The 27,623-nt window shown below is 40.2% G+C and overlaps 5 protein-coding genes across 15 annotated transcripts in view; 4 read left to right on the forward strand and 1 right to left on the reverse strand.

Annotated features, from left to right (window-relative positions):
- The first annotated feature begins 673 nt into the window (after positions 1 to 673).
- On the forward strand, positions 674 to 13,102 carry LOC126604047 (inositol 1,3,4-trisphosphate 5/6-kinase 4). 5 transcript variants are annotated; one of them, XM_050271106.1, is made up of 15 exons: positions 674 to 841; positions 931 to 995; positions 1,193 to 1,331; positions 1,450 to 1,588; positions 1,804 to 1,839; positions 1,993 to 2,197; positions 2,290 to 2,390; positions 2,517 to 2,585; positions 2,933 to 3,135; positions 3,630 to 3,783; positions 4,036 to 4,149; positions 11,920 to 11,982; positions 12,183 to 12,328; positions 12,433 to 12,580; positions 12,670 to 13,102. In XM_050271106.1, the coding sequence occupies exons 4-15, from the start codon at positions 1,454 to 1,456 to the stop codon at positions 12,808 to 12,810; spliced, it is 1,515 nt and encodes a 504-aa protein (XP_050127063.1). In that variant the 5' UTR covers positions 674 to 841; positions 931 to 995; positions 1,193 to 1,331; positions 1,450 to 1,453; the 3' UTR covers positions 12,811 to 13,102. The 5 variants fall into 5 exon arrangements, with proteins under 5 accessions (XP_050127063.1, XP_050127065.1, XP_050127066.1 ...); XM_050271108.1 differs by lacking the exon at positions 1,193 to 1,331; XM_050271105.1 differs by having other exon boundaries at positions 676 to 995.
- Positions 13,103 to 13,877: 775 nt separating this feature from the next.
- LOC126604052 (la-related protein 6B-like) lies at positions 13,878 to 17,337 on the forward strand. The gene is made up of 10 exons (XM_050271122.1): positions 13,878 to 14,523; positions 14,722 to 14,803; positions 14,932 to 15,026; positions 15,141 to 15,212; positions 15,480 to 15,559; positions 15,677 to 15,776; positions 15,945 to 15,992; positions 16,103 to 16,171; positions 16,258 to 16,431; positions 16,823 to 17,337. The coding sequence occupies exons 1-10, from the start codon at positions 14,035 to 14,037 to the stop codon at positions 17,084 to 17,086; spliced, it is 1,473 nt and encodes a 490-aa protein (XP_050127079.1). The 5' UTR covers positions 13,878 to 14,034; the 3' UTR covers positions 17,087 to 17,337.
- Positions 17,147 to 21,917, forward strand: LOC126604053 (outer envelope pore protein 37, chloroplastic-like). Of its 3 annotated transcripts, none has more exons than XM_050271125.1 (8): positions 17,147 to 17,295; positions 17,459 to 18,742; positions 18,954 to 19,043; positions 19,823 to 19,993; positions 20,179 to 20,273; positions 20,720 to 20,840; positions 21,162 to 21,322; positions 21,424 to 21,917. In XM_050271125.1, exons 2-7 carry the CDS (start codon positions 18,098 to 18,100, stop codon positions 21,291 to 21,293), a joined length of 1,254 nt encoding a protein of 417 aa, XP_050127082.1. In that variant the 5' UTR covers positions 17,147 to 17,295; positions 17,459 to 18,097; the 3' UTR covers positions 21,294 to 21,322; positions 21,424 to 21,917. The 3 variants fall into 3 exon arrangements, with proteins under 3 accessions (XP_050127082.1, XP_050127081.1, XP_050127080.1); XM_050271124.1 differs by having other exon boundaries at positions 21,431 to 21,917; XM_050271123.1 differs by having other exon boundaries at positions 21,162 to 21,917.
- Positions 21,918 to 22,279: 362 nt separating this feature from the next.
- Positions 22,280 to 25,173, forward strand: LOC126604054 (uncharacterized). Its single transcript, XM_050271126.1, has 6 exons — positions 22,280 to 22,588; positions 22,990 to 23,190; positions 23,443 to 23,559; positions 23,714 to 23,863; positions 24,731 to 24,789; positions 24,905 to 25,173. The coding sequence occupies exons 1-6, from the start codon at positions 22,295 to 22,297 to the stop codon at positions 25,038 to 25,040; spliced, it is 957 nt and encodes a 318-aa protein (XP_050127083.1). The 5' UTR covers positions 22,280 to 22,294; the 3' UTR covers positions 25,041 to 25,173.
- An 810-nt stretch (positions 25,174 to 25,983) lies between these two features.
- The window catches only part of LOC126604050 (uncharacterized), a 5,886-nt gene continuing 4,246 nt past the window's right edge, over positions 25,984 to 27,623 (reverse strand). For 2 of the 5 annotated variants that reach the window (XM_050271120.1, XM_050271118.1), the window contains exons 12-15: positions 27,441 to 27,623; positions 27,081 to 27,187; positions 26,892 to 26,928; positions 25,984 to 26,653 (exon numbers count right to left, since the gene is read on the reverse strand). The exon at positions 27,441 to 27,623 is cut by the window's right edge and continues 16 nt beyond it. In XM_050271120.1, coding sequence (XP_050127077.1) covers positions 26,475 to 26,653; positions 26,892 to 26,928; positions 27,081 to 27,187; positions 27,441 to 27,623 — 506 coding nt within the window. In that variant the 3' untranslated portion in view covers positions 25,984 to 26,474. The remainder of the gene's footprint in view (positions 26,654 to 26,891; positions 26,929 to 27,080; positions 27,188 to 27,440) is intronic. The other 3 variants (XR_007616473.1, XM_050271119.1, XM_050271121.1) reach the window with 3 other exon arrangements.

Below are 27,623 nucleotides of genomic sequence, written 5' to 3' on the forward strand. Positions count from 1 at the left end.
CCTTATAAGATTTAAAAAAAATAAAAAAATTGTTAAATACATCCCAAATTACTTTTAATATGTATATCAAAAATTATTATCTTATTCAACTTTCTAAACCACTGTTACTCTCCATTATAGAACAAAAACCTAACCATTGAAACTACAAACACGTTTGTTAAGAAAGATTATTTTTGACGAAGAAAACATGAAATTGACGTTTCGAAAGTTTCACCTTGTTCAAAATGTAATGTTACAGGTGGATGAATTAAACTTCATAGGTGTCTCTTCGCCTCGGTTCGCAAAGAAGATAATAATGACATTGTTTCACAAAGCCACGTTCTGATCTGATGATCAGATAATGCTAAATTGAATTTCTGCCTTCAAAAGATAATTTTTACATTTACCCCATGGTGTTTGAGTATGATATATGATGCACATATAAGATGTCATCTCGTGGGCATCTCAGCCAAACGCAATACTTTATAAGGGTGTGCTATGCACACATTTCTTTTTACTTCTCACATACCTTTTATTGATTTATATTTATTGATCTTTTTCAATTCATTCGATTCGACGATTAAAAATTAAAAAAAATATATGAGAAGTAAAAAGGACGTGTGAATATCACACCTCACTTTATACCGCCGAATTTAACTACCAAATGGTCCTCACATCCTAAACTTGTATTTCCGAAATTATCATTTTTGAGATACAACCCCCACTGATCAATGTTGATAGTTAGAAAAAAGTTGAGCAGCTAAACAATGATTCAAGGAGAAAAAAAATCAAACAGATTGCTTTCACCATCTATGCTCTTAACCCCTCTATATCGTCTGGAAACTTCTGCCCTTTCACTTTGGTAAGGTTCCCCAAGCAGCTTTTACTTTCCTCTGTTTGAATTCTTTGCAGTAAGAAAATTCTATCAACATGCATCTCCTTATACCCTAGGAGCTTTGTTCGGATTCAAGCTTTCCGACGGTAATTGGACGATTCCTCCGACGCCCGCCATCAAGGTTAGTCGAAACGATTCCTACATTATTCACCTATTGCATGTCAAAATCTGCTTCAAATTTGTGATTTAATATAATTGGGCTTTAGAAATTTTTTTCTGGATTTTGTCTAATCCAATTCAACGATTAGAAATTTCGCTAGATTCTTTTTAATCTGAATTTAGAAAATTATATTCGAATTTGTTTTACATCTGATTCAGTTGGATTTAGAGGTTGTGAAATCCGGATACCAATTTTCAAGATCAGTGGTGCCACGAAGTGTCATATGAAGCAGGGCTCTTGTACCTGTAAAAAAAGAAGTCGCTTGTCTGGACTCTCCAGCCACAAGTTCGATTCCTGGTGAGAAGGATGTCATCAATGGTCGAATCTCCCTTTCTTCTCATCGCCATCGCCTTCATTTATGGGTGATGGTTGTTTCTTCCTTCCGTCACTAATTTACTATTAGAGTCTTGGACAGAGAGATGGCGGGTGTTGGCGGTGGCGGTGTAGGAGGAGTGATATTGGACGAGTGTGTACTTTTTGGAGGTTCCAATGTCAACTTGCAACCAGACGCCCACTTTCTGCTTCATAAGCTCCGCCATTCCAACGTTCCTACGGTCGGTACTCCTACTCCTACTAGTCTACTACTACTTTCCCTTCCGCTCTTTTGGTTCCAATTTTGTCCATCTGCTTAATTTTTCATTTCCATTTATTCTTCTGCCCAATGTAATTCAGCCTGTCATTCTTATCTTACAACTTTCCCTACCAAAATAACGAAATTATTGTTAATTAATCTTTTTTATTCTCTTTTTTGGCTTATCTTTGAATGCAGGGAATTTCTTATGGAGCAGGTCTTGAAGCTCATAAGGTAAAGCTTCTCATTTTCCTCCACATCCTTTGTTGTTACTTACACTTACACCTTCTTCTTCGATCTAAATTAAACAAGGAAATAAAAGAAAGAATGATCACACTATCTGTCTGAGCTCTGACAATATTCAATCTTGTATCTTGTCATATATAGATTAGTATTCTCAAAGAAATTGCGGCGCAATATTCCATCCATTGCTTCCTCTTAGATGAATCCGCATCCTCTATAGACGATGCTATACGCGAGGTTATGCTAGCTTGGCCTAATACCGGAGGCCGGATTTTGTATATAGTATCCAACAACAAGGAATACATGTTTCCTAAACTAAGCAAATGCGGTTGGCTTATCACGCTTCTCAGTGAGTATCGCACTTTCATGTTTTCCCCAACAATGCTTTGTGAGTCAATGACGTCCTGTTGTTGGCTCAACTGCAAATTATCTTGGTTTCAGATGTTGAAGGCAGCACCGCATCCACATGTGAGAGTTCAAGCATGGTGTATATTAACAAACTACGCGAGTTGCCTTTGACTATTTGCCAAATAAATAGAAAGGTTTTTAAGAGGAACTGCTGTCCATATACTACTATTCCTACTGCCTTTGGCTATTTGTTTTTATGTATTAGACTTTTCTTCTATATTTCTTGTAACGTTGAATCTTATGCTTCACATGGAAAACAGGCATTTGGAAACAGCGTTGTGACAGTTGGTTATATTATGAAGCCGTCTCGTGAAGAGGATTTCGCTAAGGTGAGCTTTCTATAAAATTGAAGGTAATCAGTGCTAGGAGAGAAGAACATATTGAAAAGACAAAAGGAAGAAAACATTGATACTTGGTATCGTGCAAATATGATTGTGCTTTCTGAAAGGCTTTGAGTCACTATTCCCTTGACTTTTTGCACTTGTAAAATTACCATGATAGATTGAATGGCTGTAATTATTTAACTGGAAATTCTAGTAATTTTGAGTTGAAGAAATTTATCAGGTTGATCTGATTTTCTGGGGTTGGCATTCTAAGTGATTGTGTGTATTTATGAATCAATCAGACGTATACATGATTGTATTTGAAGCTTACAAGTCATCTTGATTTTTTTCAGAGGGGTGCATTCCCTATGTATCCTACTCAAGATGGGTTGATGTTCGTTCCCATCACATTTGATCTCCCTCTAGCTCCTCAATTACAAGAAGTTGATGTAGTTCTCCATAAAGCAACTGATGAAATTATATCCATTAATTTGGATGGATCTTTACCATCTTCTACCAGCATAACATACAGCAGGGGAATGCAGGAATTGCAAAGGTAACTTGTTAAGTTTTTCAGTCTGATTTTTTCCTCCATAGAGAGTAGTTGGCTCACTACCAGAAGAAATAAGCATCTTAACAGTATCTGGCATCCCTATTTCCATAGAAGAGCTAATGTGAATCGCGTTAAGACATTAACATGTAGTACTTTTCTCCTATTCCATTGTATGCATAGCATTTGAGATGAATTTCCACTTTGTGGTGTTTATACTCGTGCCTACTTTTGTGACATGGTATACATCAGTAAATGTAAATGCATAAGTTTGTAGTTTATACTCTTCCCGTAAATGTATCCCTCCCTCTAATGTTAGTTTTAGACTTTCTTCTTCATATTCATACAGTCCTGATTTCTTGTACTTTGTAATCAATTAACCATTTTGATACCACGCACCAAAGCAAGTGTGTCCCGGAATTGGAGTATGCAAAAGAGCACTATATAACGTAGTAATGTCCATTTGGGTTGTTTTTAATATCCTTTTGTTTCTTACACAGATATATGGAACATCACCTAGACCTCTGTGTGATTGACCCACTTAGCTCCATTTATCCTGTAGTAGATCGATTGAAAATTCAACAGATTCTACTTGGGTTGGAGGATCTCAAAACCGCCGGTTGCTGCGCAATTAGGGGGCCTAATTTTCTTAAGGTGTGCGTGTGTGCATGTGCATTTTCTGCTTTCACAATGTTTTCACAAGTTAAAAGAAATCTCTTGATATTTAAGTTGCAGATACTTTCTCAGTAAACATTTTAGCAATTTTCGGCATAAATAATCATGGATTTATCCTGTAAGCGTAGTCTACTAAGTCACTGGCTATCTTAAGGACATGATTGAGCTTTTTGTGTATATAACAACAAGAATGGTTTATTTTAAATATCATTTTTATTTATACATGCGCAGGTTGATGATTTTAACCAGTCTGATTTGGTTCAAAGCCTATCTGAAGCCAAGTTAGCTCTTCCAAGTATAGTAAAACCTCAAGTTGCTTGTGGTGTGGCCGATGCTCATAGCATGGTAATGCTTTATTTATTAGTAAAAGAAAGGGATTGTAGTCACTCCATGATCACGTCGAATCCTTATGAAAATGAATCCAGAACAAAATCGTGCTAAAGCTAGGGCGTCACCCGTAAGTGGCGCGCTGTGTGGCCCGAGCACAGTGATAAGTGAGCAAGGGTCGCTGTATCTCCATCGGCACCCGGATGCAGTGTTAAATGAGCAAGGGGGCCATAGAAACTTCTTTTCGAACGACTCCACTCAAAGTTGTTTGGGAGCATATGCTCCTATCAACTTTACCCGGGACACACAAAAGAAGTACTTTGATCCTATTAGATGGGGGAGGGTGAAGAAGCTAGGACAGAAGGGTAGAGTTCAAGAGAGCAAAATGCGTTTAGGAACGTGGAATATAGGAACCTTAACGGGAAAATCTATGGAAGTAGTGGAAGTTATGGTGAGGAGAAGGATAAATATTATGTGCCTACAAGAAACTAAGTGGGTTGGTAGTAAGGCAAAGGATCTAGAAAACTCAGGGTTTAAACTTTGGTATTCGGGCACAAATAGAACGAGAAACGGTGTTGGCATCATCGTGGACAAGACCTTGGTACAAGATGTTGTAGATGTCAAGAGGGTAGGAGATAGAATCATGGCAATCAAGATTGTAATAGGACAAGAACTTATCAATGTGATTAGTGCGTACGCACCTCAAGTAGGGTTGGATACGAGTTCGAAGGAGAAATTTTGGGAAGATCTTGGAGACTTGGTGCAAGGAATTGCTCAGACGGAGAAGTTATTTATAGGAGGAGATTTAAATGGACACGTGGGCAGAGAGACAGGCAACTATGGAGGTTTTCATGGTGGCCATGGTTTTGGGGAGAGAAACGAGGATGGGGAAGCTATCTTGGATTTTGCAATGGCATATGATCTCTTCTTAGCCAACACCTTCTTTAAGAAGAGAGAAGAACATGTGATCACCTACAAGAGTGGGTCGTCAAAAACACAAATAGATTTTCTTCTAATGAGGAAAGGGGATCGTATAACTTGTAAGGATTGCAAAGTTATACCAGGAGAGAGCGTGGCTAATCAACATCGCTTGTTGGTGATGGATGTACATATCAAAAGAGTGAGACAAAAGAACAAGACTTGGAAGTGCCCAAGGACTAGATGGTGGAATCTAAAAGAAGAAAAACAAGCCATTTTCAAAGAGAAAGTAATCACCCAGTGTGTATGGGATAGAGAGGGGGAAGCTAGCCAAATGTGGGATTCCATGGCTAGTTGTATCCGAAAAGTAGCAAAAGAGGTATTAGGAGAGTCCAAGGGCTTTGCCCCACACCAAAAGGAATCTTGGTGGTGGAATGAGGAGGTACAAACAAAGGTGAAGGCTAAGAAGGAATGTTGTAAAGCCTTATACAAGGATAGGACCGATGAAAATGGTGAAAGGTATAGAAAAGCGAAGCAAGAGGCGAAGAAAGCTGTGAGAGAAGCTAAGTTAGCAGCTTACGACGATATGTATAAACGACTAGATACCAAAGAAGGACAGTTGGATATCTATAAACTAGCTAGAGCAAGGGAAAAGAAGACAAGGGACCTAAACCAAGTGAGGTGCATCAAGGATGAGGATGGAAATGTTCTTGCTACAGAGAACGCAGTTAAAGACAGATGGAAAGGTTATTTTCATAATCTTTTCAATGAAGGACATGAAAGGAGTGCTTCTTTAGGGGAGTTGAGTAACTCAGAAGAGTGTAGAAACTACTCTTTTTATCGTCGAATCCGGAAGGAAGAAGTGGTTGTAGCTTTGAAGAAGATGAAGCATAGAAAAGCAATAGGCCCAGACGATATACCAATCGAAGTGTGGAAAGTTTTGGGAGAGACAGGTATAACATGGCTCACTGACCTTTTCAATAGGATTTTGAAAACGAAGAAGATGCCAAATGAGTGGCGAACGAGTACTTTGGTGCCTATCTACAAGAATAAGGGCGACATACAAAATTGCATGAACTATAGGGGTATTAAGCTAATGAGTCATACAATGAAGCTCTGGGAGAGAGTCATTGAGCATAGATTGAGGCAAGAGACACGGGTTTCGGACAACCAATTCGGGTTCATGCCAGGACGCTCAACCATGGAGGCAATCTATCTCTTACGAAGATTGATGGAAAGATATAGAGATGGGAAAAAGGATTTACACATGGTCTTTATAGATTTGGAAAAAGCGTATGATAGGGTCCCAAGAGACATTCTTTGGAGGATTTTAGAGAAGAAAGGAGTTCGAGTAGCATATATCCAAGCTATAAAGGATATGTATGAAGGAGCAAAGACTGCCGTAAGAACTCATGAAGGACAAACCGAAAGCTTTCCCATAACTGTAGGATTACATCAAGGCTCATCCTTAAGTCCTTACCTTTTTGCGTTAGTAATGGATGAGTTAACAGGACATATTCAAGATGATATTCCTTGGTGTATGCTTTTCGCAGACGATATAGTGTTGATAGATGAAACTCAGGAAGGGGTAAATGCAAAGCTTAACCTTTGGAGAGAAGTGTTGGAATCTAAAGGTCTTCGTCTAAGCCGATCAAAGACAGAATATATGGAGTGCAAGTTCAGTGCAAATGGAGGCCAAAACGAGTTAGGGGTGAGGATCGGAGATCAAGAAATACCAAAGAGCGACCGTTTTCGTTACCTAGGATCTATCTTGCAAAAGAACGGAGAATTAGATGGAGATCTCAACCATAGAATACAAGCTGGATGGATGAAGTGGAAGAGTGCATCCGGAGTGTTGTGTGACCGCCGTATGCCACTGAAGCTCAAGGGAAAATTTTATAGGACGGCAATAAGGCCGGCGATGCTGTATGGCACAGAATGTTGGGCGGTGAAGCATCAACACGTACACAAAATGGGTGTAGCGGAGATGAGGATGCTTCGTTGGATGTGTGGGCACACGAGAAAGGATAAGATTAGGAATGAGGATATCCGGGGTAAAGTAGGAGTAGCCGAAATTGAAGGAAAGATCAGAGAAAATCGATTACGGTGGTTTGGACATGTGCAAAGAAGGCCTACTGACGCTCCGATTAGAAGATGCGACTATGGGACAGAGGTTCAGGGCCGAAGGGGTAGAGGAAGACCTAGGAAAACTTTGGAAGAGACTCTAAGAAAAGACTTAGAGTACTTGAATCTAACGAAGGACATGACACAGGACCGAGCACAATGGCGTTCTAAGATTCATATAGCCGATCCCACTCAGTGACATGGATTTTCCAAGTCTCCAACCGAGAAGTTTTCCTCACTCGGGAAATTAAGGGAACACTACCTCAACCTACATGCTCCACTCACAAAGCTTCCATACAAGCTTCAACAAAAGAAAATTCAAAGAACTTAGCGAAGAATGATCTGGTGTATTTAACACAAACGTTGAAATGAAGGAAAGCTTATTTATTGATATTCCCGATAAGCTACAAATATGTACATATACATAAGTCAAAATAAACAAACAAGAGGGAGCCTTCACAAAGGTTGCTTAGGAGAAGTCTCAGCAGTCGGTAGAGCCCCAGAAAGAGAAGGCACTGGAGGGGGATCATTCGGAGCCTCAGTACTGGACAGAACCCTAGAAGGAGGAGGCATCAGAGGTTGATCATTTGGAGCTTCATTACGCGGTACAGCCCCAGAAGATGAAGGCAATAAATGCCTTTGGAACAAACCCACAAATCTCTGATGATCAAGTAAAACCTGACCATCAGACTCCTTCATCTGGTCAAGCTTCCTCTTCATGTTTGTAGCATAGTCATGAGCGAGCCGGTGCAACTGTTTATTCTCATGCTTGAGCCCTCTAATCTCCTGTTTGAGACTCATCACTTCAGCCGCCAATGATTCAACTTGGCGGGTTCGAGCAAATAGGCGTTGGGCCATATTAGACACAGAACCTGCACACTGAACACTGAGAGCCAACGAATCCTTAACAGCTAACTCATCAGACCGTTTGGAAAGTAGTCTGTTATCTTTGGGAGTGAGAAGGTTCCTGGCCACCACCGCAGCGGTCATATCATTCTTCATTACGGAATCCCCAACGGTAAGAGGACCAGTAGGGGAGACGAAGGATGGGCGCCATATGTTGTCTGGAGAAGGCGGGGCTGCCTCTTCAACAAGGTTCAAGTCAAAACGACGGTCGGAGGGGCCAGACATTTTCAAAGGTGTTGAAGAGAGAAGAGGTCGGATAAATCAAGATCTTAGAAGTGCAAGAATGGAGCTTCTACTGGTGGATTTCAAGTGTTCTTTAGAACTTAATGCCAGCCCCTATAAAAATCTGCACTCGACGGAGCTTCAGAAATCGAAGAGGCGTTTGCTTTCTCAAAAGCTGGGCTGCTCAGAGACCACGAGGGTTGATCTCAGAAATCGAAGAGGCGTTTGCTTTCTCAAAAGCTGGGCTGCTCGAAGACCACGAAGGCCAATCTCAGAAATCGAAGAGGCGCTCGCTTTCTCAAAAGTTGGGCTGCTCAGAGACCACGAGGGCCGATCTCAGAAATCGAAGAGGCACCTACTTTTCCAGCCTTGTCAGCACCTATCACACGCACACTCAGCTTTGCGGAAATTATGGGCATTCTGTCAAAGACTTCTGGTGAAGTAGAAAGCACATGAATCTTACTGCTCAATCACCCACTTCCCACACGCAACAATAGCTCATGGGTACCACAGATAACTTTGCCAAAGTTCTCTGCCAAAGTTGAGCACGTGAAGCTTGCAGCTCCTACTACATCGCTCTAACCAAGAAGGGTAAAAGAATAGCAAAGAAACAGTACTAACAAAGTTTAGACACATAAATTTTGAAGGTCTAGCTACCATATTATTACCCACAAGGGTAAAGGAACAGTACCACTGCTGGATAATTGGAAAGTCCCTGTGTGTCAACCTCTGTGCTTCGTAGCAAGGTAGACTAGCAAACATGGCCAACCTTTACTCACATTCGAGAAAACTCCTAACAAGATTGCTTGCTCCAAAATCGAAGAGGCATCGTCCTCTGAATCTCGAGAGCCAGACTCCCAACATGACTACTTTCTCAAAAATCGAAGAGAGGGTAAAGGAACAGTACCATTGCTGGATAATTGGAAAGTCCCTGTGTGTCAACCTCTGTGCTTCGTGGCAAGGTAGACTAGCAAACATGCCCAACCTTTACTCACATTCGAGAAAACACTCCCAACAAGATTGCTTGCTCCAAAATCGAAGAGGCACCGCCTTCCGAATCTCGAGAGCCAGACTCCCAACATGATTACTTTCTCAAAATTCGAAGAGACACCGCTCTCCGAATCTCGAGAGCTAGACCCCCAGCATGATTGCTTTCTCAAAAATCGAAGAGGCATCATTCTCCGAATCTCGAGAGCCAGATCCTCGATAGGATTGCTTGTTCGAAAACCGAAGAGGCACCACTTTCCCAACTTCAAGAGCCGGATCTCCTTGGATAAAGCTTGTCTGTAATCCTCACACGCAACATCAGCTTTCCAGATACCACAGACCACTTTTTCAAAGTGCTCTGACAGAGTTAAAACATGTGAAGCTGGCAGCTCCCACTACCGTGCTATGACCAAGCAGGGTAAAGGAATAGCATTACTACTTGCTGTTAGGGAGACTCCTATATATGTCGACCTCCATCCCCAACGGACAGACAGACCTGCAAAAATGCTCAACCCTTCCTCATATCTGAGAGGGCACTCCCAACGAAGCCTTTCGAAATACTCAGCTTTCTTCCCCCCTGATAATACCTCTGCAAACAAGCTATACTAGAGCAAGAATATCCCATATCATCAGGGTTAAAAGCAAGAGTATCCCATATCATGCTTTTTCCCTGTCTTTTCCTTTGGCCTTGTTCTTACCTGCAAGACAAGGAGAAAGAGAGCAATCAGTCAGCACTTGGAATCAAGCTTCTAGCCAGGAACTGACTGCCTGGAACCCCTTACCTGATTACTTACCTGGTATTGCTCTCGAGTACTCATCTTCAACATCTTATGCTCCCAGGGAAGATACCGCATCTGCCTGAGGAACAAATAGGGCAAGTGAGAATGATACAAGGAAGCATGTGGAGACAAACGTAACAGCACACGTGCCGATACATCCATTACTCTGTCAAAAGCAAAAGTATCCCATATCAGCAGGGTCGAACATACTCTAGATTTGATGGACTTGTTTTGACCCTCAAATTCTTCAGTCGGCCTTATACTCTGGAGGAAACCAGAAAACCCTCCAGCTCAGTTCAAGAATAAGCCTGTGGAAAGTTACTTCTTCAAAAGCAAAAGTATCCCATATCATCTCTTCTCATTTTTCTTCTCTTTATCCTTCATGCTGCCTGCAAGATAAGGAGAATGTGAACAATCAGCCGGAGCTCTGATTGCTTACCTTGTCTGTCACATCTTTCAGCAGATCCCCTAGCTCGGCGACTTGGGGACTCCTACTACATGGTTTGTATCGCGCTTGACCAAGCCTGAAACTACAAGTAAGCTTCAAGTGAAATTGATACATTACCTTGGGAGCAGCCTCTCCATAAATGGGGGTAAGGCTAGCCGACATTCACCTCTCCCAGACCCTGCCTAAAGCAGGAGCCTTGTGCACTGGGTACGACGACCTTGTGCATCTCCACCAGTTAAAGATACCACCCCTGGATGGAGGAAGAGTACTTCCAGAGAAGATGTCACATCTACCTATGAGACAGATAAGGCAAGTCAAGACGATACCACACTCCGATACTTAGAAGTTTCGTGATTACGAGATCATTCTCCCACAATATTTCCTAATGTCATTTGTACTAGATCATTCACTTGTACTCACTAAAGGAGAGCTTGAACCTATGTACTTGTGTAAACCCTTCACAATTAATGAGAACTCCTTTATTCCGTGAACGTAGCCAATCTGGGTGAATCACGTACATCTTGTGTTTGCTTTCCTATCTCTATCCATTTATATACTTATCCACACTAATGACCGGAGCAATCTAGCGAAGATCACAAAAAGCGACCGTTTTCGCTACCTAGGATCTATCTTGCAAGAGAGCGGAGAATTAGATGGAGATCTCAACCATAGAATACAAGCTGGATGGATGAAGTGTAAGAGTGCATCCGGAGTGTTGTGTGACCGTCGTATGCCACTGAAGCTCAAGGGAAAATTTTATAGGACGGCAATAAGGCCAACGATGTTGTATGGCACAGAATGTTAGGCGGTGAAGCATCAACACGTACACAAAATGGGTGTAGCGGGGATGAGGATGCTTCGTGGGATGTGTGGGCACACGAGAAAGGATAAGATTGGGAATGAGGATATCCGAGGTAAAGTAGGAGTAGCCGAAATTGAAGGAAAGATGAGAGAAAATCGGTTCCGGTGATTTGGACATGTGCAAAGAAGGCCTACTGACGCTCCGATTCGAAGATGTGACTACGGGACAGAGGTTCAGGGCCGAAGGGGTAGAGGAAGACCTAGGAAAACTTTGGAAGAGACTCTAAGAACAGACTTAGAGTACTTGGATCTAACGGAGGACATGACACAAAACCGAGCGCAATGACGTTCTAGGATTCATATAGCCGACCCCACTTAGTGGGAAAAGGCTTTGTTGTTGTTGTTGTTGTCGTGTCATATTGGATTGCATTGAAAGGTCTTTAAATATTTGCTAAATGAATTGAATTGAACTATTGCTGAGGCAGTAATATTGAAATGAGATTTGGGAAGCATACGTGTTTATCAAATTGCTATTTGTTCTTCATCCAAATTCACCATCTTTGTCGTATTGTTTAAACTAAAAATTCAACCCTTACATTACAGGCAATAGTTTTTAGAGTTGAAGATTTCAAGGATTTGACTGTTCCTCTTCCAGCAATTATACAGGTGAAAGAGATTTAATTTTCATTTGATGAATTTGGTATAGCTTCTACCCGATATGTTTGGTATAGGAGTCCATTTGTTCTAACCTAATGCAATGTTTTTCTATTAAAAAAAATAAGTGCTAAAGTTCAGGTATGTTTTGTCACACGTGTTCATGCATGCTAGCTTACAGGGTTTTTCTTTGCAAATTATTGGAATTGCAGGAATATGTGGATCATTCATCAACGCTCTACAAATTTTACGTGTTGGGTGAGAAAGTTTATCATGCAGTTAAGAGCTCTACTCCAAATGCAGATGGTTTGAAAAAATTATCTGGAAGTACGGAGCTCAAACCTTTAGTCTTTGACAGGTGGAACGTTTGCTTCCCCTTCTACTCCTCTACCTCTCCTTTTGGTCTTAGTTTGTTGATACATGTACTCGGTGACCCATGACGTGGTGATCTTTCCTTTGCAGCTTAAAATCCTTACCCACTGCAAAAGGGAACCTGAGTTCTGGAGATGGTAATAGCTCAAAGGCCACTATTGATCTTGAGTTGGTTACTAGTGCAGCTAATTGGCTTATGAGAAATCTTGAGCTGACCATCTTCGGCTTCGATGTTGTTGTGAGTAAAGCTGAAATCATACGTTGATGTGTGGTTGGGATGTTTTGTGTCCCACCCTTTGACCCTCTTTTCCTATCATGTGTGTGCAGATTGAGGAAGGCACCGGCGACCATGTCATTGTCGATGTAAATTACCTCCCATCATTCAAGGAAGTTCCCAACGAAGTTGCTATCCCTGCGTTTTGGGGTGCGATTAAGAAGAAGTTTGAATTAAAAGGAAGAAATAAGTAGCGGCTAGTGTATTGACTCCGCCTCGCCGTGCAAGTAGTTTGTTAATGAAGATGAAGTTTGGTCGTGACAACAGTTTAACGGAAGCAAGAGTTGCTTGTACTAGCCTTGAAGGTCAAGATAACTTGTGTATTTTTATTCCATGCATTGCTCTCTCTAAGAAGTCGAGGATTTTTTTCTTTCTCCCTTCTACTTTCTTTGGTCGTTTTAAGATCATCTTCGGTTTTGATGTTGTTGTACCGAACCTTAGCTGGTTATACCAATATGAATTCTCCGAAGATTACTTATTTTGGAAGTCGGGAATCGTGATTCGTGATACAGAATGGAATGAACAATAGGAGTAAAGTTTCAACAATGGGATTATCGGATCAATTTTGGCAGTTGAAAATAGGTTAGATTTGTAAGAAATTGAACTGAATCCAACCGTTGAAAGACTTCAAATCCATTTATTGGCTGGTTCAATGAACAATAACCGACCCTCCTCCAACCAGATGGTGAATTGCCCTTACGTGACACCTCTTGGTCTTGGGTTCCAAGGTCGGTGTGCTCCTTGCTGCTGTTGCCGTATTCACATGTGAATGTGGTTAACAAAACCAAAACAATGGGGTGCAGTAACAGTTCAATTCGGCGCAACAACAATGGAGCGGGGGGACTTTTCCTTAAAAAAAACGAGCCAGATTTGCATGGAATAGATAGATAGTCATTGTAGTGTCTCAAACCAACAATATCGTGATATACGAACAGAAAAAAACAACACACTTAAAAACGCTATTATTTTGGTGTACGGTGCATCCGTACATGTGAGGGTCCAGCCAAGTCACGCCGAGAGAAGAATGCCCAAGTCCCAGTCCGCGTCCAAGTCTAATGAGGACAAATACACCGAGGAGGAGGGGGAGTATTGTTCGCGTTCAAGTAGTAGTACACTCGCGTGGTTGTAGGGCAGGAAGTAGAAGAAGAAGACGGGAAGTAAAAGAGGGGGGCCCCACACTCCCCAAGAAATCCACGTGGACCAATCCGACTCCGAGATGAAGAATGAGAGTTAAAAGTATAATAAAGTTATAAATAGGCGAGGATCGGCAGCAGCCTGAGACCCGAGAAGTCCTCTCCCCTGTCGTCTCCGCCCCTCGCAGGGCTGCGCTTGCTTAGTTTCTCTCTCTAATCTCTGTCAGTCTTCCCACCGGATACCCAACCAAACTAAACAAGATTGCGACAACTCATCCAAATCAAATGGCACAGGGTGAATCCCCGTCGTCCGATTCTCTATCAGATCCATCCCTATCCCGAAACGTTTCCTTCAGTCGCCTCAACGCCCAGGCCGCCGAGTTCGTCCCCAATCGCACCCCCACTGCGCCAGCATCCGCACCGGCAGCGCCTCCTGCGGCTGTGCGTCAAGTCCACGTTTACCCTCCGCCGCCGGCGCCGCCGCCTTCGGGCCCCTTCCATGTTCCGATCCAGGTCGTCCCTCCTCCTCCTCCTCCACCTCACACGGTGCCGGGCCCAGTTCATCATCATCATCACTTGCCGGTCCAGTACCATCATCACCACCAGTATCATTACTCTGGATTTGGAGACCAGGAACTGGCCGTGCAGCAGAAACAGAAGCATCAGCATCATCAGCAGCAGTTGGGCGAGCAATCTCAGGCGGATCATGCTTCCTCCTCCTCCTCCAAGACTCACAAGCTTTCCGATGAAGCCACCTCCAAGATATTGAATCAGGTTACTTGATAATTCCTAGTCTGTCTGTCTCCAGATCCTAATATTTGAATACCTCCAACACTAACAGTATATAGTTGTGATTGAGCGTTGTTCATAAACCCTCCCTTCATAGTTAGTAATTCCAAATCCCATTGATTGTTGTAAGTCCACATGTTGGATTGGATATCGGTTTGGTTGGCCTAACATTTCATTTTGCAGGTGGAGTATTATTTCAGCGATTTAAACTTGGCTACTACTGATCATCTTATGAGGTTCATAAACAAAGATCCTGAAGGATATGGTAACCTCTTCTTCTTTTCCTTTACTCGACAATTTCATATGCTTCCAAATGCGTTTTAGGGTTCGATTCAATATCCATTGTTTGAATTTTTTATCGTTATTAACTGTTTAATATTCATCCTGATATAGTGCCGATCTCTGTTGTTGCATCTTTCAAGAAGATTAAGGCCCTTGTAAATAGTAATTCCCAGCTTGCAAGCATATTGCGCAACTCTTCAAAGCTGGTGAGTTCACTTCATCCTTCTCTTTAAGAAGTAAAAACATATTCCGCCTCACTCGTGTATCAGTTTCTTCGTTTGTCCTTTTGTTTTGATCTTTAACGATGTCATGTTTTGCAGGTAGTTCATGAAGATGGAAAGAAAGTTAGACGTCAGCATCCCCTGACTCAGTTAGATATGGACGAATTGCAAGTAGGTTTTACTTGTATTCAGTACCGTTTACATGTTAGGATAAATGTTTTGGTTTGGTGCCTCGATTTATGCCAAGGATTTTGTGAGTCGGTCTTTTTAAAAAATGGTATTTTAAGAATAACAGGCGAAAGATTTTTTTTTTTAGTGTTATAATTCTCTATTAAGGGCTCGTTGTAAATCCTTGTTGAACTTGATAATTCTTGAGATTTCATGAAAATTAAACTCATGTTTCCTCTTATCATCTGATTTGCATCTGATCTTCTGTAGTCTCGCATAGTTGTCGCTGAAAATTTGCCTGAGGACCATTGCCACCAAAACCTCATGAAGGTGTTCTCTGCTGCCGGGAGGTATCAAGATCACATTTCGTTCTAGATTTTTATTTTTTAACTCAAGTTCTTTAATTCCAAGTAGGATTTGTTTTATTGATCCCAGAGTCTATATAACGTTGAGTTGTTCTTTGACAGTGTGAAGACAATCCGGACCTGCCAGCCACAAGCCTCCAATAGTGGTGCTTCCTCGGCATCCCGATCTGCAAAAGCAGATGGCATGCTTTTCAGTAACAAGGTATGCATACAAACACATGCACACTTGATTTGGTTTGTGCTGGTATTTGCAGTTCCCTACACCGAGTAAATAGTATATATACTGAATAGTTAACAATAGTAATTATAGTTCCTATATAGTTAAGGGTGGACGGAAATATCTCATATCTGGACTCTCTATTTTTTGTAGTTACATGCATTTGTGGAATATGAATCCCCTGAGATAGCGGAGAAAGCTGTAAGTGTTTACAATGATTAGACGTGAATATGGTTTTTGCCATGTTCATTACGTAAAATAAATTTGCATTTCTGTTTTTTTTGTTAAAAATGTGTGTTCCTATTGCACAGGTTGCAGAGCTTAATGATGAGGCAAACTGGAGGAGTGGCCTTAGAGTCCGTTTAATGCTTAGACGAGCGGTATATGCCCAAAACTATATATGGTTCTTTGTTAGGTAGATCACTTTGGTTCCTGAAATTGTAGTTTCTGTTTGTTCCTTTCGCAGTCAAAACCTGTTCAAGTGTGGGGGAAGAAGGGGCAGGATGGGGAAGTGCAGTTAGAGGAAGAAGATGCTTCTACAGCTGAACAACAGGCAAATGAGAAACACTTAGTAGATTCTTCCCAACAGTCAAATGTCCATCCACACGAACACGAAGAGAGAACAAACTCATTGAAATATGTATGTATTTTGTTTTGAGCGTTGCATTTAATTGATAAACATTTACACATGCTTATTGGATGAACTTTTCTCAAAATGGTTCATGGTAGCGTAAGTATGGTACTGGAACGTTAGTGTTACATTAGGGATGATAGTTACCCCCTTTCACTGATGTCAGCCAACAAGCTCCTTGGGGAGCGGGAAAAAATTTGAGAGTTAATTCGCATTCTTCACTAAGCTTTTTGATCGTAGATATTGATTTTAATGATATCAACTCAAGTGTGATAATCATTTCATCTAGCATGAATTCACCTTACTATAGAAGCCCCAACTATGGCGTATTCACTTTGTTTGTATTATCATTTTACGCTTGTATCAATATAATATTTTTTGCGTAAATTTTCTTTGCCAGGGAGAGGAGCATGGCAATGACAAGGATGTTGGGCAGAGAAAAGGGCGTAATAAAGGCCGTGTCAAGGGGCGTGGGCGAGGTCAATACCATCAGAACCATCATAATATTAATCGTGGAAATCATGCGGGGCATCCTCCTAACAATTCAGTTGGGAGTACGGAGCAGGCAGTTCTAACCAAGCAGCCTCCCGGGCCGCGTATGCCTGACGGCACAAGGGGATTTGCAATGGGTCGGGGAAAGCCAGCTACTGTTAATATTGCCTAAGGACTGGGGGAATTTGATAGGGTTTTTTTCTTTGGTATCTCTGTGGCTGCAAAGTACGTGTTGGGGGTGGTGGGAAGGGAAACACTGTCTTGTGGTGTGGTGTTTGATGGCGAAGGTTTTTTTAAGGGCTGTCAATCCATATTGTTGTCTTGAGGCCGAGTCAAAAATAAGTCCTAACATTTTCTGTTTGTGTTTGCAAATGTGATTGCGTCCTTTGTTTTTAAGGAAAATTAATGAAAATGGCTTGAAAACTTTGAGTTTTAATAATAAGGACAAAATAAAGGGTAAAGTGAATAGTACCAGGATTGACTTTTTAGTGTAAAAATGTGGTTTTTCGTTAAAGTGAACAGTACCGGGTGCTTTTCGTTAAAGTTCCCTTGTTTTTATTGATGCAGGAAACCATGAATACCAATACATAGATGGATAAATCATAAATGTAGTCGAGTCAAGAAATTTGGTCATAACCAGTGATTGGTTAGGTTTAGATTTTGTTTTTACATCCCAAAATCTTTGTTTTACACAAATCAAATGTGTTATCTCGTGTGATTCAATAACGCGGTATTTTAAACCACATTGTGTGAAACGGATGAAGATTCAAAATTTAGTGCGAGAAAATGGGTTGGCCTTCCCTTCTTGTTAGTGGCACTAGTTTTTATTCATTTGTAAGCGGGAGCCTTTGGCTTCCAAGGAGGGTGCATTTTTGCTCATCGTACTCATCACTTTATTTATTATTTTTATATGAATTTAAATTTTGAGATTTATGTATATCTATTATTCAGATCTCGAAATTTAAAATTATCTAAGGGTGACAAATAGACGGTAATCACTTACCATCATTTGAGGGCTTAATTATGACTAAATCATTGTCTAACGTATCGAAAAGGAAAATACAAACAAAATGTCCGCCTAAAAACAATTAAGAAAACACCTTTAAATTGAATCTATTTCTTCGAACTCTGACGGACATATGAAAGTGAAAATAATTAAGAAAGAAAGAAAAACCAAGGGGGAATGAAAGTGAACGGGCATCTACATTTCCGCCTAAAAACAACCTCACAACAAACACACTTGATAAACACAGACGCAGCGGAGGAGGACCGGAGGATACAATCTCGCGAGTTTCGTCCGTCGTCGCGCACGCGCCCACTCTCTCTCGCTCTTTCTCTGTCTTTGAGATTCAGGGGAGCTTGGACTCAAAGTAGTGAATCAGTAATGGCAGACTCAATCACACCCATCCTTCCTAACAATCCTAACCCTAATTACCAGGGCCCAGCAACTGGAACTCTTCCTCCTGCTCCTCCACCTTCATTGTCACTAGATGGATCACCGCCGCCGCCGCCGCCTCCTCCAGCCCCAGCTTCGAGGAGTCCCGTCGTGTTCAGCTTCCCCAAGAGGCCTTCGATTCGACTCACTTCCGAGTTCGACAGCGACTCCTCCGTCTTCTTCCACAAGGTCTCTTGCAAGCTGCTGGACAGCTTCGCCAAGCTGAAGCTCTCCTTCAGCAACAACCACAAGGGCGAACTCTCTCCGCCGCAGTTGACATTTGTCTCCAAGAACCTCTCCGTTCACCACAACTTTGAAGATCAATCTACCCTCCTCAACGGCTCCGTCGATGTTGGCCGGAGATTGCATCTCCGTGCTACCCATCATCTCCAGGTTACCTCCTTAATCCCTTTCTTTCGAATGTAAATTTGTAATGTAATTGTTGAGATCATCCCGCATTCCATCTTAGGCAATTAGGCTTTAGCTTTTCATTAACCATGCCCCATCCAATCTTCGTGTGTCTATTTATGTTTTCGCAAAGCTTATCGACATGAACAAGTTGACTCATTTTTCTCTCATGTCTAAATGTCATGATTGTTCTTAGGCACAAGAAGGAGAGGCAACCGTGGTCGCGAAGCTTGCTGACCCTGGCTATGCACTTGAGCTCTCTTCTCCTGTTCCTTATGTTGGTATGGTAAGTAAAACACATGATATCCGCGGTATAATGATGTTATGACACCCTAGTTTTGAATTGTCGTCCGTCATTCCATTTAAGTACAACTCTAACAAGACCATTTCCTTGGAGTCCTACTGCTGCGCGGAGTCAGTAGTGTTTCAAACTTGTTTCTGTTTTTGCACATTGATCTGTTTTAAGATACACCAGCATTCGTGACTTGGATTGTTGATTTATGACACTATGGCATATTTTGAGAATCGTCATTTGGATTTATAAGTTGGTGTTGGATTTCTGAGTTGGTGTATACTTGATAACGTTCCGTGTTGCTCTCATTTTATTGAATGCTTTATTTCTTTTCCCAAAAAAAAAATTGTCCTTTTATGTCATCTTGCAGCATTACAATTTACCAAATAGAAAAATAGTCGTTTTTAAATAATGTATTAGTTTCCTGTTCTTCTTAAAAGGAAAAAAAAAAAAAAAAGTGTCTTGTTACTTCTCCATTCCAGAGTGTCCCTTATTTTTCCCCTTGTTGATTTTTTACTGGGGAAAAAAGAATAAAAAGATCTCGTGGCACCATATTATATGAAATGCATCTCCTTACATGCCTAAACAAAATCAGTCCTGTCACTTCTCCACTCCAGAGTGTCCCTTATTTTTCCCCTTGTTGATTTTTTACTGGGGAAAAAAGAATAAAAAATCTCGTGGCACCATATTATATGAAATGCATCTCCTTACATGCCTAAACAAAATCATGGTAAGTTTTATTTATTACCTTAATCACTACGCTGATGCTGCAGCCGAAAGCTACCCTAAAGTTCCCACTGGGTGAAGTTTCTATGGAGGAGAAAGAAGAAGAGGAGGCGAAGAGAATTTTATCGATTAATGGAATTGTAAAAAGCCAAATTTTGAATGGGTTGTGTACTGCTGATTATGCGGATGAAGATTTGAAGTTGCGATATTCATACAAGGTAAGCATTTCATTACTCTGGTTTTCTACATTTGGTGTTTTTCAATTGCACAAGAGGGAGAGCTGGGTCCCCATAAAGAAAAAGCAAAAGTATTCAACGTCTCCTAATAGCTGGATGAATGCATTTTTCATCATATTGGCGTTTCGTCTCTGTGAACTTTTCTGACAGCTTTGGACTTATTACAGGATGAGGAGATGTCTTTTATCCCAACCCTTTCTCTGCCTTCTAATGCTTTGTCATTTGCTTTTAAGCGTCAGTTTAGTCCTTCAGACAAGTTGAGGTTAGAAATCTTACTTTTTCTTTCCATTTAGGATAGTCTTAAAAGTTTATTGATTTGTTTCTTTTTGTGTTTTGTTTGTTGATTCAGATATATAAATGGGAATAAGTATTATGTTATCTGCTTAGTATCATCATTTATGAAATTGTAATGTAAATCTTGTCTTCAACATTTTTCCTTAAAAGTCTCCAATAGTAAATTGGTACAGCTTGGATTTTTTTTAAATGTGTTGCTCGAGCATTTGAAATAATGAAGTGAAAAATGGGTGATTTTCGCGTATAGCTAAGTTGCATTGAATATTACTTCAAGGTAATTTCACCATGCGAGTATCTTGTTATTTGTTTAAGGTTGTTCATCAGGCAGTCATGTATTTGCACATTTTGTCTCCAGTCATCTATTTCCAGACTGTTCGAAGAGTTTTATACTGATTTTGGTGATTTCATCTCCAGCTACTGGTACAATTTTGATTCCAACTACTGGAGCGCGGTATACAAGCACACATACGGCAAGGACTTGAAACTTAAAGCTGGTTATGACTCAGAGGTGCGCCTTGGCTGGGCATCTCTTTGGGTAAGTGCTTATTTCAGGACAACAATTAAAGGCCTTTTTTACTTTTCTTCCATTGTTCCACTTGAAAAGGGAGTTTGGAAGGAAACCCTTAGGCTATGCATGGAAACTATTAATGACACATAATGCCATAATAAGTTGAATTGTAAGAAAAATTTATGTCAATGAAGATTTCTTTGAAGTGTTGATCGCATGCTAAAAATGATTCAACACTTAGGTTTGCGAATTAAGTGCCTCACCGTTGAGTGCACACACCCCTTTTTACCTTTGTGGATGTCACCCCCCATGAAGAAATGATAGGAAACATGAACCTGTTTGTTTCAGGTCGGAGATGAAGGTGGGAAAGCAAAGACAGCCCCGTTGAAGATGAAAGTTCAATTCATGCTCCAAGTGCCGCAAGATGACATTCGATCATCGGCTTTGATGTTCCGGGTTAAAAAGAGATGGGACATATAATAGTCACTCTGGTTGTGGGATGATATGATGTAGTGCCCTTTTATGAACATTCAACTGCAACTCTGTTTCGATATCATATAAATATGATAGTGTTGTTTTATATTTACCAGTTGAAATAATACTTTGATAGTCAGCAGGTGACGGGCAGTCGAGACGGAAAGCTGAGAGGATCTTGGATAAGTACTTATTTATTAAGCAATTGGGTTTAGTTTACACAAATTAGTTGGTCTAGATGAGGTCGTTGCTGGATCAGATGCTGAAGAAGAAGCAAGTGGCTGTATATTTTTGTCATGTGGTCCTTCCCTGTTTGTCTGCTCTGTTGTTCCAGCTCAAAGATATTACCTTCGCGAGAGATCCCTATGAAATTCACAGCACATACATCAAATCGTAGATTCATATCAGAGTTCAATGAAATTCTTGCAAGACATGAAGCTGCATTGGTCGCTATTGGAGCGAATTTGTTCAGATATTGTCCCGTTGGAGTACTCGGAAACAATTGAGAATTGACGATGAACTATTTTTTTTATTTTTTATTTTTACGAGTACAAGTTCTACACAGTGAGAATGTCACTGGATGCTAATTATAAGAATGGTTGATGCTATTTACACATTCTTTTTTTTTTACGTCTCACACATCCGGTTAATCTTTATCTTTTGGTTTTCTTCAAGTTATTCGATCGGACAGATAGAAGAATATAATCTATTTACCCTATTCAATAAGTGAAGATAAAATAGTTAATCACGTATTGTCATGTTATCAAATTAGACACGTGGCACTTGTAGTTTCATTGACATTGTAGATAGGTTCCGTTGAGTTGTGCGTAGGTCAAAATATGCGAAGAAGGAAAGATAAAATTAAGGTAAATATACGAGAGTATAATAAAAGTTGGAAAAGCCAAAAAGCGAACGAAAAGATAAAAATTGGAAAAGGAGAAGCCTTTTTGACAAAATCTTATTCCATTTTACAATTTGTTAATTTTCTGCGTTATATAAATAATCAAATGAGGAGAGATTGTGAAAAGCGCAGAGAGATAGAAGCAGAAGCAAGCAGCAGCTGCCCCCCAAAGCAGAAGCTGAAAGAAAAGCGAGGAATGACAACACCCTTGCATTTGAGGCTCTTCCTGCCTCTCACCACCATTACTCCCTATTCTTCTTCTTCTTCTTCCTCCTCAGACTTCCCCTGCAAGTCCTTCAAATCCTTTCACTCTGCAAGCCCTAATTTCAACCTTTCTTCCCTCTCATCTCACAACCACACATGTGCTCGAAACAAGACATCCACTCGCTCCAAACCCAAGGTATCTCTCTCTCCCTCTCCCTCCGCATATTTATACGTTCGTATTCAAATCATCAGCTTTTCTTAATTCTGAGAAATTGGGTTTTGTTTGTGATGAAAAAGATTGTATATTTGGGCTTACAAGTCGTTATGCTCATTTTTCTGGGATGAGATGCTTCTGTTCCTTCATGAAGTAATTGAATTTGTTCTTCAAAGTTGGGGTCTTGTTTGCGTTAGTCTCTCTGTTATCTCAAGATGCTGCTGCAATTCTATAATTTCGACTTCCATTTGCCTTAAACCGGTTTAATTTCCTGTATAAGCGTGTGACTTGAACTTGTATGCTTACAAATTACCACTCTTTGTGGGCAGTTGGTTTTCACTAATGATTTACTACCAGGGGTATGTTTTTCTGTACTCGTATAGTGGCTTTGCGGACACTTGAGAAGAGATCAAGACATAGGTAGTCGATCAAATGAAGACGCGAGCGCGACTGGTGCGAGTATGTTTGGTTCGGATGAAGAAGGAGGTACCCAAATCCCAACCCAGGCTCAATCTGTTGTCGAAGGATCGGGGGCAGTTATGGTTTCAGAGTATAGACCTGTGGACGATGTGGATTATCTCCAGGTGCGTGATTATTCTTCGGTTTGGCTTCTTTCCATTTCGTAGACTCGATGCATGTAAATATAATCGTTTCCATGAGGATTACTTGCAAAAACCTAATTCCAGTCACTCAATTTATTTGTAAACCATATGTTTGCAGGACTTTTAGGTAGCCTATATCTCTTGCAGGTCTTGCATGCTTTGTCTTTAAGTGTTTTCTTAATTGCAACTTGAAAGCACTCTCAGTCTTCCTATATTATGCAACGTTATCTGCAGGAGTTATTAGCCATTCAGCAACAAGGGCCCAGAGCCATTGGTTTCTTTGGGACCCGGAATATGGGATTCATGCATCAAGAACTTGTTGAGATTCTCAGCTATGCGATGGTGATCACTGTAAGAGCTGTAACTGAATTAGATTTTTTATCTTGCATTTATGAGTACGTATGGAGCTATCAGATGTTCAACAATACTGGGCCATTTCAGTTTATGTTGCATCTGAAGGGATCAGTGACCTTGACTTGTGTGTCCCTTTACCTCGTGTTTGCAGAAAAATCACATATATACATCAGGGGCATCCGGCACTAATGCAGCTGTCATCAGGGGTGCTTTAAGAGCAGAGAAACCAGAGCTGCTTACCGTAATCTTGCCCCAGAGCTTGAAGAAGCAACCACCTGAGAGCCAGGAATTATTGTCAAAAGTAAGAATTTCTTAAAATGACATTCCTTAAATTTTACGCGTCATCTATTTTGGTCTTTACTAGATTTTCTCATAGTATTCACATGTTCAGATTTATCAATTGCTTATTGTCTCATAGTTGACTCTGAGTTTAGATTTTCGCTCCTCTTTTTCCTTTTTGGATATCCTTGATGCTATTTGTGTACAGTAGTTTCTTAAACCACAATAGAAGGGGCTTTTGTAGTTCTAGTGCACTACGGCCTTGCCCTCTGCATCCCTCTTGGTTATATATCAAAGGCGAAAAACTCATACAAGGCCTATGTCTCTTTTTCATTTTTCCTTTACTCAAGGAAGTTCTAATAATTCATGTGCATCTTGCTCAAAATGTTCATCCGTTCAAATTTGTTCAGGTATGATTGTATTACAGTCATTTCCTTGTTAGGGAACATCCAGGAAAGCATCTAGTATATAGCCTATCACCATTTAATGAGGTGATATGTATGAATTTGAAGAGCTCGCCAGCAAATGGTTCTTATTTTGTATTTAATTTGACAGTTAAATATTGGTGTATTAGGATGAAATTGGGTGTGCTATTTCTCAATATTCTTATGATAGGAACTTAGGATTACAGTTCCTACAATTTATTACTGTAGGCATTACAAGAGTAGATCTGCTGTAGAATGCCTCAGAAAATGAAATTGAATCGGCAGCTCTTAATTATTTACAGAGCGATTGGGTACATATAAACTTGAACAGAATTTAATGGGTCCCAAGTGTCTTTCTAGTTGTTATTTCCATAATATGTTTAGTAACTAAACCTTGTTTCCCGCCATGCGAAAAAGGAAAAGCAATGTTGTTATGGTAATTGATAATTTCTTGGGATTTTCAGGTCAAGAATGTGATAGAAAAGCCTCAAAATGATCATCTACCACTGATAGAAGCGAGCAGGTTGATAGCAGTTCCACTTTTACGTTTAGAGTAGCTTCCATCATGTTATACCAGTTGCAGGTATCATTTATCTAAGTATGAACTTGGTTTCATGTGTTTGATGGTGAAACTGCAGGTTGTGCAACATGAACATCATTTCACATGTACAGCAAGTTATATGCTTTGCGTTTCACGACAGTAGATTGCTCATGGAAACTTGTCAAGAGGCCAAAAATCTCCGCAAAATTGTGACTCTCTTCTACCTGGATTAAGCACCCCCTTCCCTTGTTCATGCTGTCCATACATTTTGAGTTGAGTGAGGGGGAGAGAGCGCTTCTATTTCTGTTTGTATAAAATTAGATGGAAGCGACCAAATATCAATGAAGTAGCTTGGAAGTTGATTAATTTTGCTCATTCTGTCATTTTTTTGGCCGAAGCCTGAGGTATCCCACACCGTGAAGGATAGGGCTAGTCCCTAGCAGGGTCCGGAAAGATTAAAGGCATTTTAGTCCACCCTTGGCCACAATCAAATTGTTCAGTCCGTGATTGGAAGAGCTGTATTTTGTTAGTATATATTTTTATTGTGGTTTATGGTTAAAAGATTAAATAATAAATATTTATGGGACTCGATAAATGGATATATACCATTTTCAAATGATTTATAAAATTCTCCCTTATCGTGTAACCAAAATATCTTGTAGAAACTCGAACAATCTTCACAAAAATTGTGAACAATAATTCACCGGTTTTTTATTAGTTTTGCAAACTTGTACCACAACTCTTGCCGTACCAATGTATCATCAGCTACCGGAAATTCATGGAAGATATTTCAAAGATGTCCTCATCGACAGAACTGTCTTATGGCTATTTTGGTCCCACTAATATTGTATAAATGAAAGACCACTCACAAATGATAATTTAGAGCGATATTAGGGAGCGATATTATCCACTCCATTTTATTTTTCACAAATTCACATTTTTTTTATAAATTTTCGACCATCAAATCGAATAAATTTAAAATGATCAAGTAATAGAAATTAACAAAGAATGTAGATAGCAGCTGCATATGCAAAAAAAAAAAAAAAAAATGCGAAAAACTGAAAAATCACACCTTTCACAAAAATTGTGAAGCGACAACTCTTTTTTTTTTTTTTCAGTTTTGCAAAGTTGTATGTGTGCGACTAAATAACATAAGATCACTTTGTAACACCAGGATTTACAAATGTTACAAGAAAATCATGAAATTTGTTATATAATATTCCTCTCCAAGTACAAGTTAGGATCACATCAAATCAACAAAAAAGTTTCTTGAAAGAATCTCAACGGTTGCGCCTTATACAACACCACGGTCACCAGTCGCACTACTGTGAGTGTGACGAGTGCAAGGATTGTAGAGTTGCAGCTGAGTTCAAGTGCTCCTACATCTATCTGCATGCATTGTATGCCAAAGTATGAAATGTCAGAGCATCACCAAGAGACTTTAAACCTATTGGACTGTAGACTTGCAGCTGCAACGACGGCATCCCCTGGCTTTAGATTATATGGTCTTCTGCCCCTCCCTCAGCCGCAACTAAAACACAATATTGTCGAGGCTTTAGAAAAATCCAAAATCTGAATAGCTGTTTGAAATGGAAGATACACTGTCATACTTTGAAGGAGCGTTTAAATAAGCGATCAGGAGGATGGAGGGAACCTTGGAGATGTTATCAATCACTTTCATCAGAGAAGTTGCCATCACTCTCTTGCTCGTAAATCTGGTATTCTTCATCGCTTGTATGTGTTGCTGCTACATCTTGTTGTATTCTATCACCCCCTGCTTCAGAAGAGGGAAAACTACCAAAAAGTTCCTGTAAATGGGTTCTTGAGATGTTTTCCATGTTCATATCTAACAACATATAGGAAATCCACAAGAATTTGCATGACTTCAAACATTTGAAAACCGCCAATCCACAAGAATTCGCAGTATTGCTTCAAAGTATGGAAAAATAAGTCCCAGAAAGAATCACTTTTTGGTTTCAAATCATGCCAAATTATCAATCTTTATGTATGAAAGATGCACAAAAAAGAAAAAGAAAATTGAACTGGACAGTTACAGGAACTGGACAGTTACGCTGTAAGGATACAGGAATGTGACTGCAGAGAAATTTCACCATCCTCAGCCTACAAACAAGTGAACATGAAATAAGTCAGCAAAAACGAGGCATGCTCGAATCTTGATAATTTATTGAAAAGAAAAAAAACTGTACAGAAACCAATATTAAAGAAGACGGTGATTTAACAGATAATTTGTTGAAGAGAAAAGAATCAATTACCGCATCAATTCCATCATACGTATCTAATGCCTCTTCAACATTATCAGCCTCAGTGTCATCTTTCTCATCATCCTCGAGATTGTTGGGTTCTGCAACATCTTCCTTGCCTATAAGTTCTCGATAAAAGTACTCAATAAATATCACCAACAATCAGTAAGTCCTACTATATTTAATCTCTAAAATTGTCTTTTTTGAAGGACAGCACTGAAAAAACATTCCAGTGATACAATACTTTGAAAGTTCTCGAAAACAGTCAGAAAATTTAAAAATATTAAACATGCTCTTAATTAAACAGTACTTTCGAAAGAAAACTAATAAAGAACCGGAACCCAGTCCACAAATGTAGTTTTCTGTTTGTACCAGCATTGTCTTCTGGCTGTATCACTTCAGCACGTATAAAGTTGTCTTTACTGCACATCTTCTTGGACTTTTTAAAGCTTTCCGTTGCAGCTTTAAGCAAGTGTTCCGAACCAGGTTCCGGGAACACAGATAGGAACCTCACCTTAACACGATCTTTCAAGTTCTCAAGCATGTTATACGAAA

This window comes from Malus sylvestris, chromosome 15 (genome assembly GCF_916048215.2).
Source record: "Malus sylvestris chromosome 15, drMalSylv7.2, whole genome shotgun sequence".
Classification (NCBI taxonomy): Eukaryota; Viridiplantae; Streptophyta; class Magnoliopsida; order Rosales; family Rosaceae; genus Malus; species Malus sylvestris.

What these genes read in the sequence shown, in the direction of transcription:
- LOC126604047 (XM_050271106.1), top strand. Translation starts at nt 1,454, where the DNA reads ATGGCGGGTGTTGGCGGTGGCGGTGTAGGAGGAGTGATATTGGACGAG. An exon ending in GTGAAGAGGATTTCGCTAAG is followed by an intron (nt 2,586 to 2,932) that starts GTGAGCTTTCTA and finishes GATTTTTTTCAG; the next exon opens with AGGGGTGCATTCCCTATGTA. An exon ending in GGAATGCAGGAATTGCAAAG is followed by an intron (nt 3,136 to 3,629) that starts GTAACTTGTTAA and finishes TTTCTTACACAG; the next exon opens with ATATATGGAACATCACCTAG.
- LOC126604052 (XM_050271122.1), top strand. Translation starts at nt 14,035, where the DNA reads ATGGCACAGGGTGAATCCCCGTCGTCCGATTCTCTATCAGATCCATCC. An exon ending in CCTCCAAGATATTGAATCAG is followed by an intron (nt 14,524 to 14,721) that starts GTTACTTGATAA and finishes TTCATTTTGCAG; the next exon opens with GTGGAGTATTATTTCAGCGA. An exon ending in GCATGCTTTTCAGTAACAAG is followed by an intron (nt 15,777 to 15,944) that starts GTATGCATACAA and finishes TATTTTTTGTAG; the next exon opens with TTACATGCATTTGTGGAATA.
- LOC126604053 (XM_050271123.1), top strand. Translation starts at nt 18,098, where the DNA reads ATGAAAGTGAACGGGCATCTACATTTCCGCCTAAAAACAACCTCACAA. An exon ending in AGTTGCGATATTCATACAAG is followed by an intron (nt 19,994 to 20,178) that starts GTAAGCATTTCA and finishes GACTTATTACAG; the next exon opens with GATGAGGAGATGTCTTTTAT. An exon ending in AGTCCTTCAGACAAGTTGAG is followed by an intron (nt 20,274 to 20,719) that starts GTTAGAAATCTT and finishes TTTCATCTCCAG; the next exon opens with CTACTGGTACAATTTTGATT.
- LOC126604054 (XM_050271126.1), top strand. Translation starts at nt 22,295, where the DNA reads ATGAGGAGAGATTGTGAAAAGCGCAGAGAGATAGAAGCAGAAGCAAGC. An exon ending in GCTATGCGATGGTGATCACT is followed by an intron (nt 23,560 to 23,713) that starts GTAAGAGCTGTA and finishes TCGTGTTTGCAG; the next exon opens with AAAAATCACATATATACATC. An exon ending in GCCAGGAATTATTGTCAAAA is followed by an intron (nt 23,864 to 24,730) that starts GTAAGAATTTCT and finishes TGGGATTTTCAG; the next exon opens with GTCAAGAATGTGATAGAAAA.